The sequence below is a fragment of the Falco punctatus genome, assembly GCF_963210335.1.
Source record: "Falco punctatus genome assembly, chromosome: 8".
NCBI lineage: Eukaryota > Metazoa > Chordata > Aves > Falconiformes > Falconidae > Falco > Falco punctatus.
The window spans coordinates 11,262,078-11,278,648 of record NC_137588.1 but is presented as its reverse complement, the minus strand read 5'-3'; the positions used below and the strand labels follow the sequence as shown (position 1 = coordinate 11,278,648).

Genomic DNA, 16,571 nt, shown 5'->3' with positions numbered 1-16,571 from the left:
GTGTCTGAAATGGCTTAACTACTGCTTTTTCCTGGGTGGTTAATTGTTGTTTAGGTAAACAAATGTGTTTTCTTCCTGTTTCCACTTGCAACTCATTTGAGACCTAGCAGAAGAAAAATGGAGTCATCTGGACCAGACATCTTTCAGAAGAGGTTTGCCAAAAGAAAGCTTGGCTAGGGAGGGTCATAGGCTGTATGGCTCTCAGGTGTGTTAAAGCAGCTTGTTCATACTTCTGGGAAGAACCTGTGTAGGGTCTAATACAGTGTGCGTAGAGAAACCGTTGCGGCTCTGGTATCTAAGATGCAGGCCAAGCAGCCACAAATGGGCTATGAAATGTTAGTTTAGGATTTGGAAGTGTGGCCTTTCATGCTGTTGAAAGCAGTAGGATAACAGCTGTAGTGTCCTTGCCTCCTACAGTTGACCATAAGCTGGTTTGAAAGGGTAATCAAACTATTTTTACCACAGACACCCCCCCTTTTTTTTTTTTTTTTGGATTAATTTTGTGGGGAACAGGTATCCCAAAGCCATGGTAGCTAATTGATGGTACTGTGCCTGTTTCAGAGCACAGAGCCGTAAGGGTATGGTTTCTTTCAGAGGCTGTAGTCACTTTGTCATTGTTTTAGGTCTGGTTTGTACTTCCATTGACTCTTGAGTTAGGAGTGTTGTGGGAGAGAGAAATTACACACACAGTAAAACTACTCAATTGCTTCTTTTTGTCTAAATCCCACCCAGGGTTTATGGAGCTGGCTACTGCTGCAGCAGCTTTTTACACATCTAAGGTTAATTTTTTTTTTTTTTAGTGACCACAGAGCATCCATGGAAGTAACAGTTCTTTTAGTGCCTAAGACTTCCAGTTTCTTGCCTCTGTCTATTAACAGAAGTTACCTCTTAGGGTCTACTTAGGGCTGTCCTCCTGTGCTCAGTAACGTAACCCCATAGTGGAAGCACCATAGCTGGCAGGACTTGAACTGAGCACCGACAGGAAAACCGGGAGCTGCTTGTGCGGTATCCACAGGGCCAAACAAACCCCAGGACCGTTAGATGTTGCAATTCTCTGATAAAGCAAAGTTTCGGCAACAAGGGAGGGCACACTCTAGTGATACTGAGTCACATGGTCTGGAGCAGTCCAGGGTGATCTGACAGTGCAAAGGCTCTGCCTGCACTGGAAAACAGGATAAAAGGAACTCTGAAATAGTGGAGTGAGGCTGGGCTTGGACATGTGCTCCACAGGGTGGTACAGTGCACAACCCTGTGCAAGATAAAAAACTGGAGTAGACACACACAGAGCTTAATTTTAATAGGGCTTATAAGTTTGTATTTGTACTTACATTCCATTAAGGTCCTGGATGCAGAGATGATGTGTTTAAACCTCACAGCAGCAGGGAACAGAACATAGGTGGCCTTAAAAAATGTCTTCATTGAAAATGGTAAACAAGTTCAAGGGAAATGACTTGCTTTGTGAAGCTACAACACCCCAGTTTCATGGGGGGGGGGGGGGGCTCGCTGCCTTACATTTAAGCTGGTATTTCACAGGCAGCCTTTGTAATACCTTTTGCCAGAACATCAGGAGCAGCGCTGACAGCTGTTTTCATAGCTTAATAGCCAAAAGAGAAATGGGTTGGGGTTTTCCCCCACCCTGTTTAAAATTTTAGAAAGGAAAGGAGACAAGCAGGGGTTTCTTACACATTTTATGGTTTCAAGCATGAGCCTGGCTCTGAGCGCTCAGCCTGTTCCCACCACCAGCAGCTTCCTCATGACACCAACGTTCATGCAAAACTGAACTGTCTGGAGGTGGGAGTCCAGCCCTGCAGGGAAAAGGGCTGCAGGCAACAGAGTACTTGTGCTGCATGCAGGACAGGGAAAGACAAAAGGAGGGGGCTGCTGCTGTGACTGGGTTCAGTTAAGCAAGTTTGATAGCCTATCCCAGTAGTGAAAGGGGGTTACTGAAAAATTAGGTGCATAGATGGCTGGAGCAAAGACTCACAGGGTAGAAACAGAGGGCAGGGCACAGCACCTGGTCTGCTCCAAGAAGGTGGCACATTATTAGAGGTGCTGTGGGTGAGCAGCACAGCCCAGGGCTTCCCAAAAAGCATCTCGCTTGACCTGCGCTGTGTTCCCCATCTGCCCCTGCCAGGTGAAGGGCTGCGGGAGGTAGGCAGGCGACGTGAGAAAAGCAAGTGGAGCCTGTTCTTGGTCACCCCTGCCCACTGGCCTTTGCCTGCCACACTTGCATGTGCTCTCATCTGATGATGAGAAAGCCTGCGCCCCACTCTGCCCCCCTCGGAGAGCAGCCCTGGGGTGGGCGCGTGCGGAGGAAGAAATGCTCTGGCCTTGCAGTTGGTCAGGCAGCTCTTTGTGCAAGGGCAGTTGCAGTTTGCTGCCACGGGTCTAGCCAGCTGAGAGGCAGCTGTTAGAGAAAAGACTTCTGAGAGTGGTGGGGTGGGGTGATGACCAAATAGACATTTTTATAGTTTCTCCAGGGATTTTTTTTCAATCTCCTGGCTGCCCGCCCTTTCTTTGACTAGCCTTTGCATTGCTGCCTTGTGAGGCACTAGCACAACAGCTGACAAGAACATCTGAAGAGGGGACAAAGAAAATGTGCTTAACCTTGCTCATATTGATAACCACTTGTGTGGCTCCTGCAGCTGGCAAGGTAACAAGCAGCTGCTTTAGACCAGCGCAGCGGAGCCTGACCCAAAAGCAACACAGTGGTTCAACAGCACACTGCAGCAGTGCAGGAACAGCTTCACAGTTCACCAGGCTGACCAGACTTGGTGAATCAAGCTCCTATCACACAGGGTTGTTTTGGCCTGGTGTTAACATCCTTCCCTTCTCACCCTCCAATCTAGAAGAACACTCTCCTCTTGCTTCTTCCTGTAAAACGCTGGATTGCATTTCCTGACAGCACCTTCAGAAGACGGAAGACAGCTAGCTGGTTTACTTCGCCTATCTCACCTCTTAAATTGCAGAAACCCGTCACACGGCCCCCCGGGATCAGACAGAGCGGGCAGTCTTGACCTTGCAACAAAGCCGAGTGAGAGCTGGTTGGATCAGGCTTCTTAATGAATGGATGTGGGTATGGAAAAGACCTGCAAAGCATTTGAGACACGTAACTTTCAGAAACCTTTTCCCAGCAGCAGATGCGCATGCAGGACAAGAGAGATGGAAAAATCTACCTCTGTGCTGAGATGCTGAGGGGGACCTTAGCCTGGCAGCACCAGTGCAGCTTCAGTGCGACAGCAAAGCTGAGCATCGCTGCCACTTCAGGGTGTTTGCAAAGCCATTCTTGGGCCAAGCAGGTCTCTGTGCCAAGAGGAAGCATTACTGCTATTTCTTCACTTCTAAAAGGCCATCAAATTCAGACTAGATACAACATATATAGAAATAACTTTTTAATTAAAAAAACCAACCTTGCATCAAAGATTATTGTATCAGACATCGAGGCAAGATTCAAGTTTAAGACAAACCAGTGTTAAAAAAAGTGTTTAAAAAAATAATCAGAATGTGCAATAAACTACAATGTAGCAATAGGTTGTAGTGTTGAAACTTTACTGAACTCTTTTCAGATGCCCAGGGAGTATTTCCTGTCATTTTGACCAGAAAAAAAAAAAAAAAAATAGACAGTAAAACTGGGTCATCTGTCCAGTGCCATTCCAGATATTACACGTGGAAGAAAATTTTGCACAAAAACAGAGACTCCTATTAAATTGCCTTCAACTGTCCTACACAGAAAAACTTCCTGTTGATGGATTATACATACATTCAATGTTTAATCTTTGTTAATACCTCTTGAGACTGCAGATACATTCCAAACTATGCTATTTAGATGCAAGTTTAAACAACTTGCTTTTGTTTCCTCACCAGGAACTCGCTGGGAAATTCAAATTCTATCTGGAATCACAATGGAAAGCTTTGGGGCTTTTTTCTTAATTGGTCTTCTAGACTTCAATCATCTTTTCCTTTTCAGCTAGTCACCAAATGTTGGCATACTTGCGAGACTCTTACAAGGCACTGTACAGAAATCAGAACAATTGTCTTTAACATATTAAAGCAAAATATTATGAGCCTCATTAGCTGCTGAAGGACTAAGGAAGTAAGATGACCCAAAACACAATATTCAAAGAGCTGCGTCACTGATTTGACTTGACTCCTCTTTGCTGCAGAAACCCTACTTTCTGAGGAGCGGATATACTGACTATTGAAATGCAGTGGTCTATTTCTACCTTATTGCTTGAGGACCGTCTATATGAAACATGCCCTGGCACTACTGAGAGCTGAGTACAGATTTTAAGCTAGATGCAAGGCTTCCAGAACACCTGCTTTGAAACTGCCAGTTCTCACCTACCCCTTCTCTTGCACATGGGTTACACACATGCATTTAGAGAGGCAGATTTTTGCCCCATGGTCATGCCACACGGGAAAATAATCTGAGGCTATTGCTTCTCCCCACTGTTTTTTCAAGTAGTTTTTCTGTGTTCAGTTGAAGTTGTTGATTAAGGTAGACAGCATATCCTGCTGCACCAGAATCCACTAGAACCAGAAATGCATTTGAAAACAAACAAAACAGAAAAGGATGATTATTAACAGATGTGGCAATATGACAACAGAAAGTGAATGGTGCCAGCAATTTATGTGTGCCCACTCCCGACATTGGGAATATTAGACTTCCAGCTTGAATTAATTACTTTCTCTTGGGGTTCAGGAAGAAGAAAGTGTTGTCTTTGGGATTTATCCTGCCTGTTACAAAGCAAGAAAGAAAATATATTATATGCAGCTAACATACAGGTTTTGAATTGTGCTGTCATATGCTGGGTGAACAAGAGAGATTTTACCTTACGCTTTTCTCCACCTTAATTGGCTTTCTTAATGAACCACATTATTCCCTGTCACCTTTGTTTTCTTGTATTGTTGATTCCCAGGCAAACATTTTCGCAGTCTTCCGAGTCTTCGGCAGATTGTTTTCTTGGTGGATGGCCATTGTCTGGCAAACCAATGGGCGTGCATGAAGTACAGGGAGAGTCACTGGGGAAAGCTGCACTTGACATTTCAGTCTGATTTGTTATTTGATCTTGGCACAGTAAAGCTTCTACCTCTTCATTTTTTAGTGGAAAAACTCGAAGTTCCCACAGCCCAGACTGAAAGGAATCAGAAGGGTAGGAGTGAGGGTGGAAAAAGAGGGAAGAGGGGGAAAAGGTATTTCAGTTCAGTCTGAACCGATTAGCTGTGTGCACAATGATCAGCTATTAAGTAACAAATGAGTGTCTGTCTGTACAATGTTTGCAGGGCTCTTCAGATAAAGAATACGACGCTGCTAGGCACCAGCTGTCAATGTAAGCTGGCTTCATGTGGTTTTGAACTAGTAACAGAGCTACAGTTGAACAGGCACGGTATGGGAAGGGGGAAGCTCTTTTCCATGGTGCCAGACCATCAGATACCTGACACCGTAACGATCAGGCCTGTCTGGAACCCTGGCCAACATCCCTGGTAAAAGATCCAGCATTGCTGAACCCAGGCATGTCATGCTCACCTCAGAAACACATGCCGTGGGTACTGAGCAAGGAAATTTTTACGTGTTGACAAATCTGGGGCTTAATTGATGAAGTGTAGCAACCTAGTTCTAAACAGGAGTGCTACATTCAGGATAGTTTCAGGTTCTTTGTCTTAGGTTAGATATAGTGGTCACTGAAGACCTGACCAGACCTGGAAGCTATTGGAAAGACTCACCTTCGCTTCCTGGCTCTCCCTGCAGACTTGTGCAATCCCTGAACAGACGGAGCTGTGGGCTTCTGAAGTCAAGTCGGGAACAGGTTCAGCAGCACAATGCAGCGAGGCACAGGAACTGCCGTGGTGGTCTTTCTGCACTGAGTCTTGGCTGTGTCGTCCGTCAGCATTTTTGCTGTAAGATCTAGTGTGAGATAAGAGACAAGAGTCTTAAGGGCTGCTCCCTGCCCTTTCACAGTGCCTGGAAGTTTAGATTTTCTTTCAAAGTGTGCAGTTTCTCCTTACATGCTGTCTATGTTCTACTTCTTTAAATCAAAGGAGATGAAAACACATGGTTCTTGACAACCTTGTCACAAGCAGAGTGCTGTGTGGAGGAGCTAACTGGGTAAAACAGGGCTGGAACAGGTACACTCTGGCTGCAGAACAGCTGGTGGCTGGTCCCACTCTTGCACCTCGCTCCACATGCTCACCAGAACTGTAATTTTGGACAAGAGAAGTCAGCTGTGGGCTCTTCCCACTCAGGAGAACATGGCATCATTCACAGGAGACTGCGGAGTCCAAACCGCAATGTCAGCAGACGGTGCCAGTGGAACTCTGGAAGAAACAGCAGGTCCTTGGGCTCCCCCTTCCCACCTCTGTTCTGGACTCGTCTCCAAAGCAGTCAAAATAATTTAAGACGACTAAAAAGGCTGACCTCACCTTTTGTACAAATTTGAACTAGATATAAAATACTGGCATACATCTTAAATGCCAGGTGGCAGTCTGACCTTGCTCATGTCAAGGGCAGTTTTACTTCTGAATGCAAAGAGCACTAAGATTTCACCAAGGAGTTCATAGTGTTTCAAAATTAAGGGGACATACAGAACTTGTATTTTTCAGTACACTTTCTAAAGCTTTTTTGATGTTCAAAATTGCTTAAAATAAGAATTCCTTAATAGAGTTTAGCTCTAATTTTATCCTGCATTAAAAAAAAAACCTCCCTTTGCATATTTATTCATAGTGTCACAGTTCACTTTCAGCCAAGAATAGACACAAGCATATGATAAATAGCAGAAAAAGTTATCCCAGCATTTATAGGATGCTTTTTGTCCTGGCAGATCCTGAAGCAATTTATGGGAGTCATTTTCTCAGAGCCAAACTGCAGATACAGTTTTATGATGTTCACTCTCATATGCACTACTTTTTGCAAGACTTCTAGGGCTTGTATTTAATTTCTGATGAGTTTTGCACCAGACGGTAAGCCTGTGAGAATTAACTTATTTCAAGCAATGACTTTTTTAAGCCTACGGTCCCTGGCACAGCCTAGGACCCTTCAGTAATGCGTCTCTGAATGCAGTGGACTTTCATCTAAATCAGGTGAGTGAAGAAGGGCTCATTTTACACTTGGTGGCTAAAGTCGTAATAACTGGGAGTGGCACAAAATAGCAGAGCTATGTGTTCAGTACGGGAGTAAGATTTTTATTCACTAATACCAGTTCACTAACATGCCAAATTTTGGTAAGTATGCATGCTTCAGCACTGCCTTCCCTTTCCAGCCACAAAACCAAACATGCCTGGTACTGTCCCTGATGAGTTAATTAATGAAGAGTGCCCCCATTTTCAAACTTCTCTGTGACAGCATTTCTTAAACTGCTGCACCAGCAGCCAACACCAGTGGTTCAATAGGAATGCTCTTATCAAAGTCAGTACACCTGCCTGCTATTCCTTCTGGGCCAGCGGCTCTGCTCCCACAGCGACCACCTTGCTCGCTCTCTTTCTTCATACTTCGTATGACGTAAGGAAAAAACTTCATCTGACAGATCTTCTATCTGTAACGAAATACAGGGGTAGCAGCTGCCATAATTACGAACATCACTAGAGACAAAGGCAGCCAATATTATATATAATTCTGCAAAAGCCTGTTCACCAAATGAGGAGGCAACACAATGCATGCTTGCAGTGCAAAGGCACATCAAAACACATATGCATTCAGCTTAAAGTCTCACTAGAGCTCTAGTATATAGGATGCTGTCACTTTCATTTTATTTCTTTACATGTCTGTCTGTGGTTGATGTGAATGGATATACAAATTATACCCCCCCCCCCTCCCCAACACATTTCTCTCTATGGTGAGAGGCAGAAAATTAAGAGGACAAGTATTCATTTGCAAATCAAGGCAGTATTAAAAGCATGTAATAAAGACAAGCAAAAATTCTAGGAGTTTCCAGAGACTGCTTTGGGAGGAGAGGCTGGGAAGCAGCAGGATTTGCCAGCACGGAGAAATAGGTCTGCCTGCGATCACCAAGGACTTCGATAGCTCCACATTGAGAGGAACTCAGCAAACCTGAGATGCTGCATTCCTGCTACGAAACCAAGCAGCAAATGGTTTCTGCTTCGAAAGAGACTATTTCTTAGCAAATGATTTGCATGACTCCTGTAGAGCTTAAAACAGCCTTCATGTGAGTACTTTTAACTGCTCATAGCCAAACAAGAGCCAGCTTTTTAGGTAAAACTGAGATGTAAGCTATTGCATCTGACCTTCACTGTGAAAGAACCATCTTCATTTTTCCATTGGCAGCACACCAGGAAGTTTGCTCAGACATAGCTGGGCGAGGAGCACTTTGCTGCCCTTCCCCCTCACTCCCCAGATGGCCGGGTGAGCTCTTGGCTGGACCCCTCCAGCACAGCTCAGAGTTATTTCAAAGTGCTCCAAACCATTCAACCTCTTCAAAGTTCACCTAAAAAGCCAAGGTTGGCAAAAGCACATGAGTGCTGCAGCCATGGATTTTATGCCAGCCACTCCCAACTCAAAAGCAGAGGAATTCTAGGAAAGAACAATTCCTGGTTGTAGGAGCCATGAAGCTGCACTGCCAGATTGGTCCTGGATGAGAATCATATGAATAGGGGGGAGGATGTCATGGAAAAGAAATTTATTTTTTTCGGTAAAGCAAAATCCGCAGTGGTATTATACAAGTAACAACGTTTATCTTCTAATTGAGTCTGATAAAACACAGAACCAAACACAGAGTCCTCGCTGCAGTGCCAGATAGCGCCATACAATATAGGTTGTGTTGTCAGCTAGAAGTACTCCGCTCCAGGCAACTAAGGGCCCTGAGGTTTTGTGCAGAAGCCATTCTTTGTATCAAGTATTGCAGCACTAAGGTAGTTCATGACCATTATGGTACAAGTGCCAAGCATTAGAATGCTGTAAACTATCTGGTAGTGGCACTCAGCTTACCAGAGAGCACATTTCCAACCTAGATGGCTGGTCATGAACCACAGCACCGGAATGAAATTTAATGGGGTCAGTGAAAAGGATCACCTGCTGTAGCAGGGGGGTGGACCAGATATCTCCAGAGGTCCCTTCCAACCCTGACCATTCTGTGATCCTAAAGACAGCAGTACGATCTGACTCGGCCACAGGACTTGCTTGCTAAAACTGTAGCTGTCCAGTTCCTCCTCAGCCCAGTGTTCAACAGGAACCTTCAAACAAACAGGCCTGCTTTGTTTGCCCATCTCATGACTGCTTTTTGAAGATTCCTCATTGCTTTAATTTATTTATGTTAAACACAAATGACTTTGTTAGCTGCTGGTTTCCTTTCATGTAAGTCAACTTAATGGCCTTCCTCCTCTCTCTGGAATTCACCAGCTCTCTCACTTGGATGGCATCAGTACGGGGCTTCATCTCAGTTCAGATTCTGTCTTTCCAAGGTCAGTGATGTATAGCGTGAAAGTGAGAATTTTATGAACTACAAAAGTGCTATTCCCTCAGGGAAAATTCAGGATTTTTCTGTGTGCTCAGATTTCCTTTGAAGTGGAAACAAAAGATAATTTTGAAAGAAAAACTTAGACTTTGAAAATACTTTTCTTAGCAAATTGCCAAAACTTTTCATGCTGGGAAGAAACTTCATTTTTAACAAGCTTCCTTTCAAGAATCAAAGTCCACATTCCTGTCCAAGCAAAGAGTTTTGAAAAATACAGAAATAAGCCTTACTGTTCCTTTTCCATAGCTGGTGATAGCAGATTTAACTACTTGCTTATTTAAAATGAGTTTTACATTTTCTTATATAAAGATTATTCTTTGTTCTACGAATAAAATCCTGTTACATCGGAGTAAAAGGTTCAGCACAGCCTCTGCTCCTCCCCAGCTTTGTGACACTTTATATATTTACTCCACCAGCTTTAGGTTAATTTAAACTTGCTTTAACTGGAGAAATTTGATATTTTTTTTTTTCCCTTCACTAAGGTTAGTTTGAAAAAGGACAAAAGAACTGTCATTCCTCAGTGGATGGGTCTGGCAGTGATGTTGAGAGAAAAGACTATTAGGAAGGCCTGTTTGTAAGGCATGTCTAATGATTTCACAAAAAAAAAAAAAAAGACTAAAAGCAAACCAAGATTTGGACACACACCCACACACACCCATCGCATCTAGTTAAGCTGCAAGACACTGTGCATGAATGTTGAATTGCACCAGGAATATTTCTGAAAGGTTCTCAAAACAACAAAGTCTGTGCTTCAGTCTTTGGCTTCATGGGAAACACTGAGTCATAAGCCATGAAAACACTTATGCAAAACTAATTACACACAGAATTATTCCAAAGTATTTGTCATTACTAAAACAGCTACAAAATAAACTTGAACGTTACTTTACAACTATGCCTTGCCAGAAACTTTAACCTGGACAAAACAAATTAAAAACAAAATAAAACAGGAAAACCTGTGCCACACCCTCCCATGCCTTAAAGCAATAACAGACTGCAAATTCATACATGCAAACCAGGAAACTCAAATGCTCTATTTCCAAAAACTAAGTATTTTTAGAGCAAGTAATAGAGCAGACATAGATAGTAGATTAACTTTTGCATTGCCCATTTGTTTGTTATGTTTGTCCTTGTAAGGTGGAATTTCCAGAAACAAAAATGAGGCACCCGAAGAACCATAAGCTTTTTGTACTCAAATAGAGACATGGTTAATAAGCCTGACTTTCAGAAACTGCTGAGTTCCTGTCCCTGGAAGTGTGGCTCCTATAGAACATGACACATTTGGGACCTCACATTTTAATGTAACTTGTGGAAACTTCGGATGCAAGCTTGTTGCACAGATTCAGGTTGTTGCATTGAAAGCCTTATGGAGAAGAGGGAGAAGATTAAAAAAAAAGAGGAAAAAAAGGTATCAAGTAGAACAAATCCCTAACTGCTGGCTGACACAAGAACTACTCCAGAAGTTTTAAATGTAGCCATGCAGAAGGTAGGCAGAACAGAAACTGTTACACAGTCCCACCACAGGCTACTATGCAGTGGAAAGCAAAGGAAAAGCTTACTGATGTAAAAGCAGAAAGTATGTTTTACCCTCTCTCATCCTTCACGAATAATCTACTGAAGCTTGCCTTGATTTCAGCACAAGGAACAATTTCAAGAGTCTCAGAATGCAAGTGCAGAAAATGTAAAAAAGGTAATGCTGCTGTTTTCTCATGTCATTTCCCAAGCTTACTCAGTAACAAATCTAACTCGGCCTAAAATCTAAAGCAAAGGAAGTGGAATTATGATCAGACAACCACCTTTTCTTAGTAGTATTCTGAAAAATGTCCAAACCAATTAACATGATCCCAAAACAAAAGGGGAAAACTGGCAATAGACAAACAAGAACTTTTAGCATTTTTCTCTTGTCTGACATCTCTCTCTTTCTACCCAGCAGCTGGCAGACAATACAGAAGCAGTGGACCACAGCAGGAGGCAAAGCTGCTTTATTGTTAACTCAAGTTATTTCCTGGCCAAAGGATGAATCATACAGGATCAACTCGTCATGCCAAATACAAATGTAGTGGGAGGGCTACTAAACAAGAGATTAGCCCATGAGCTTCAGAGAGAGACACCTTGAAGTCCCTTCAGCAAAATCACTAAATGTACATGAGACAAGTCATCTGTATGGGTTCTGAAATCTAAACAAGACATTGACCGAGTCTTCCAAGCAAGTCCTTTGAAGCCCTGAAGTCAAATCACTGTTGAAATTCTTCTTTTCCCCCTGCGAGTGAGCAATGAATAGTAGATTCTCAAGGGACAGCAACTTGCTGCCTTATTATTATTCTCCAAATGGTTTAATCAAATATCCTTGCAAGATGGTTCTCCTATGTATGTATTTTGACCTTCTCACTACAAAAGATCAGGAATGTTTCCTGCTAGCAGAGATGGCACCAAACTAAAAGGCAGTGGGTCAAGGTCACATAAATCTGACCACCAGATTTCACAAGAATTTCTCAAGTGATGAGGAAAGGCAGGGACAGAGTAAGTTTTTCTTTTCCTTCTGATCCAAGAATATGGTGCCAGGTAAGTGCAGCTACACCAGGCAGGGAGCTGAGACGGTGATGCTCTCCAAAAGGAAAGGTTCATTTCCATGAAGCAGGCAGCTACAGACCTAGTAAAACTGTGTGGAAGCTAGCATCTTTGTGGAGAGTGTATTTTCTACCCCAAGGGAGTGGCACAAAGCTTTGTTTACTGTGTTTAGGATAACCTTCTGTACTGCTACCCAAATGCAATCTTTTCCTACTAAGACAGTTAAACCCTGGTTGTAGAGATTGTCTGAAAAAGGAGCTCAAGAACAGACATTGTGCATGAAGGTACAAATGTAAGTCCTAGAGTTACTACAGCTGATAGTGGCCTACAGCAGAGGCTGTAATGAGGTTAGAGTTATCAAAAAGACAGCAAAACAGGCAGGTTTCTGGAAAAAAAGCCACAAAAAGACTGGAAGGACAGAAAACCAGCCCAGAGACTAGACCTGCTGGTACATTCACACTGGGGTTAGGAAATGCACCCAACATCTGATTAGGGGAGAAAGGGACCCCCAGCTGCAAAGTCCATGGGCATTCCCTGGAAGAAAAAGGTGGATTCTTATGTCTGGAGGAAGCAACAGTAGCACACGATGTGCAAACTTGGTGCAAGAGGCAAGCAGGAAATGCTGAAGGTTATGTTGTTCCTGACAAAGCAGAAAGAAGAAAAGTTTGCTCCCAACAGGATGGTTGCAGGAAAATGAACACAGAGAAGAAAACTGAGGAAACCTGCTGGGCCCACGTGCAAAAAGCCTGTTTACCTTCTGAAGAGCAACACGCCATGGGAACTGGCCATGAAAGAAGAGGATGGGAAAGGACAGACATTATGGCACAGGTAGCCCTGAGGAGACAGTCACAGTGCGAGATCAGGTATCGCAGTGCTCAGGAGCGGGGGTGGCAGAGGCCTGACCAAAGGGACCCTTTTGGGAGCACTGACTGTGCCAGCACCAAGGGACAGAAGAGCCAAACGAACAAGTGGCCAATGATTATTAATGGATTCGCTCACATTTCTGTCATCCACCATAGGGTCAAGTAGGTTGGGATAAGACATTTTCACAATCTGATACTTAATGCTTCATTTTTGAAATTTGAAGCTTACCAGGATTTGCATGAAGTCAGTGACTTTGGAAAATATAATATATAATTGGGACAATTGGTATATATCTAGTTTAATTAAGAACTGGTGGCTTAATTAAAAATACAGCCTACCTCTTCTTCATCTGTATGAGATCTTTCTAAAGGTTGAAATTCAACAACTCTCCAGCTAGAAATGAGACAAGGGAAGTCAAATTAGTTTACTTAAATGCTGTTTCATTGTTTCAGCAATACAAACAAATCTTCTGTTTCTACACTATATTGTTAGTTACCCCTTCTTCAACACTGCTGTGGCCTCAAAATTTCTTTCAATTAAAATAATTTCTTATTTAAGGTGCCGATAACAGATGCCAGAAATGTAGGTTTTCCTTTCCCAATCCAATATCCAACCTTTCCTTTTCCCAACACAGCCTTTAAGCTATCCAATAGAGCCTTAATAATATTTTTAGCTTTAAAGACAATATAAAAGCAAATACAAATTAGAGATTTAAAATATATAACAATTGCATTTAGCCATTTCAGGCCATTTGCTAGTAAAATACTGAATTATAGCACAGGAGATTAATTACCCTGTTTTCACAATTTGAAGGTGTTTTTTTTTTTTTTTTTTAGAATAAGAACAAGTAATTTATACTATGGAAAAAATTAAGCTTATTCTACTGTATCAGAATGGATACATTTTGGAAAAATATGCTAAAACCACTTCTGTTTAATTCACTGAAGATAGTTAACTATTTTCATATGACCCATAACACACAAAACCCCCAGTAACCTCCAAATAACCACTCGGAGTGTATCAGCCTTATGGCACATTTAAGGCCACAACTATCACTACATTTAAGATGATAAAAACCCACTTCTGTTTTTAGCTTGTCTGTGCATCTGCCACCTCCCTGTGTGTATCAGACTGTTTCCCTTGTACTGTCAGTTGTCCAGTCTTCCCACCACTTCAGTCACACAAATAGAAGTGCACAGAAAAAAAGCCCCAATCACATGAGAAGTTCATCTTAATACTATAAAATTATGTAACTACATGTTCATGATATTCTTAGTTAACACTCTCATGTTCATTTTGGTATCTTCTTTGCAACTAAGGAAGTAATGAACAAACCTTGGCGTAAGGATTTCTTTGTACTGTAATTTCTCCAACTTCGATGGTGCCACAAGCGACATTGGAATAACGATGTTGTCTATATCGTAGGAGCTCTCACTTCTCAACCTCCTCCTGGAGTTATGCTGTAGAATATAATCAATACAAGAGGAGACTCATCAGCTCGAGCCATAGCAACTACATGTTAGCTGAGAAATATAGAAACTGCCCAAGGAGAAAGTCTGCAACTTGAACACACTGTCTAGTGGCTTAATGACTTCTGACTCCATTCCCTCCCCTCCCTCTGCCCCAATGGAATCTCAGCAGACCTTAAAAGCTATCTCATGTCTGAGATTTATTCTTGATGGCATAACTCTTACTGAAACCAGTGGGAGTTTCCCTTCCTTAATTTGTTACAGTTAATTCTGAATACTTAGGAGGACTTGAAAGTTAACGCTGCCTTCTTCATAACGTTCAGTCTACGAAGACAACCTTCTATAAGCTACTAACCCATAACTCAAGTGGTTCTCTTCAGTGTGATACAATTAAGAATTCCAAAAGAATGAAGCTACATTGAGCAGTGAAGAACAGCCTATATAGAAAGTGGTTTTCTGAAAAGAAATGCAAAAGACAGAAAAAGAATTTCTTTGCTATGATCACAGTAGGATTCCTGGTGGTGTTCTCTGCCCACTAGTGCAAGGAACCTACATGGGTCAAAAACTGAGATTCATTGATTACAGGAGAAAGTTTAGGTTTAAATCACGATACGTTCCATAATACATGATCTCAATTTTCAGCTGAACATTAATGGAGGCAGTCTATTCTAAAATGCTCATTTAGGTGTTCTTTGACAATAGTCTGCTCCAGCAAGGGGAAGAAAAGGGGAGCGTGCATTGTCAAAACTGCGTTGGGGACACAGATTTAAACTCCGCTCTCCAGGAGTCATCACCAGATTGAAACATGATGACTTACAGAGCACCAGCATACCAGTAAGCTTAGCAGAACCGTGGGACTGAAATCTGAATATTCTTATGAAATTCTCAATGAATTCCAATAAAACAAAGTGTGTTTCTGCAGGGGTTTTACTGAACCAGAGCTCGGCTGCTTCTCAGCAAATTTATATACCAGAGACTTTGCCTGTAGTTCTACACAAAAGGTTTTAAACAGTAAAGCCGAGAGTTTACAAATTCTGTGACTGTATTTGCACCATCAGGCCATTTTATATAGCTGCAGCAAGACAAAAGGATGATAAGAGCCCTTGTGTAAAATTGGGAACATAAATCACAGTATATTTAATGAAATTTGGGAGAAAAAAAAAAGAATAAATGAAAGGCCCAATGCCAATAAACCAAACTTACACTCCAGTTATATGGTCTGCAGAATTTTTTTACAAGCAGGAATCTGTTTTAGGAACACCACATACTCAATCTGGAATAAATTACTTAATGTAAGCCTTTTAATTCACTGTAAAAATGCTCCATGCTCTAACAATAAATGAGATGTAAAAGGTGTGTGGTTTTGGATTGTTAATTTGTATGACCCTCTGTTAATATTTCAGTTAAGACAGTGAGACATTTTTGGTTTACCTGCGATGAAGTGCTGTGAGCAGGCCTAGACATCGCATTGACATTGGTCACGGCAGCAAAACTGCTATGGGATTCTGGTTCTGTGTGTTGAAAGGAGAATGTCTCAAACCTAGCATTATGTTCGCCTGTCACAAAAAACAGTAGTAAACAAATGCATACTGGCTGTTGTCTATTAAAGATATTTTTCCATACAGTAATAGTAAAGTCATTTCTAGAAGCCCACAGCTAACCAGTTACAATTTAACGAATAATAAAAAAAGCCATCTAAATAAACCCTTGCTACTCATCCTGTCATTGTTGTTCCACAAAACCCATCCCTCTCCTTTTACAAAGGATTTCTTCTTGTGGAACCAGTTTCGTATGGGCAAATCCTACTTTTTTGTTCGTTTGTTTCAGGAGCTGCCATACACTACACACATAGCAAATGCAATCAGACTTAAGAGGAATGCTTCCCAGCGTTCCCTAACAGCGCTTCCCTGGCTGGGGTGCATCTCACTGATGAGCCCTCACTGACAGTTTATTCTTTGATAAATGTTAAAACAAAACCGGCAGCAAACTAAGAAAGGTTAGTTTCTAGATCTCCATGTGTGGTTTCTTCTAGTAGTGGTCCACTGCTCCAGACAAATCTTAATTCTTGTTTACTCTTATTCACTTCCACTGTAAGCAGCATTTAGGGGGATTCCAAATTTAACCAGCTGTGTTCTGCTTTCTACCTTAATTTCCAGTAAGAAAAGAGAACTCAGATTTAATACACCAATGAATAAAAAGAATCAGTGCA

The 16,571-nt window shown here is 42.1% G+C and overlaps 1 protein-coding gene across 7 annotated transcripts in view; it reads right to left on the bottom strand.

Moving 5' to 3' along the window:
• Window positions 1-3,377: 3,377 nt before the first annotated feature.
• KANSL1L (KAT8 regulatory NSL complex subunit 1 like) overlaps window positions 3,378-16,571 on the bottom strand; it is a 67,000-nt gene continuing 53,806 nt past the window's right edge. For 4 of the 7 annotated variants that reach the window (XR_013929897.1, XR_013929899.1, XR_013929900.1 and 1 more), the window contains 7 exons: window positions 15,794-15,918; window positions 14,229-14,353; window positions 13,232-13,286; window positions 7,417-7,529; window positions 5,725-5,905; window positions 4,833-5,135; window positions 3,378-4,737 (listed from right to left, as the gene is read on the bottom strand). Coding sequence is in view for 2 of the 7 variants with exons in the window: in XM_080398385.1 (XP_080254511.1) it covers window positions 4,887-5,135; window positions 5,725-5,905; window positions 7,417-7,529; window positions 13,232-13,286; window positions 14,229-14,353; window positions 15,794-15,918 (848 nt within the window). In the remaining 5 variants the exon portion in view is untranslated. Of the gene's footprint in view, window positions 5,136-5,724; window positions 5,906-6,006; window positions 6,197-7,416; window positions 7,530-13,231; window positions 13,287-14,228; window positions 14,354-15,793; window positions 15,919-16,571 lie in introns of those variants that run through there. The other 3 variants (XR_013929898.1, XM_080398385.1, XM_080398386.1) reach the window with 3 other exon arrangements.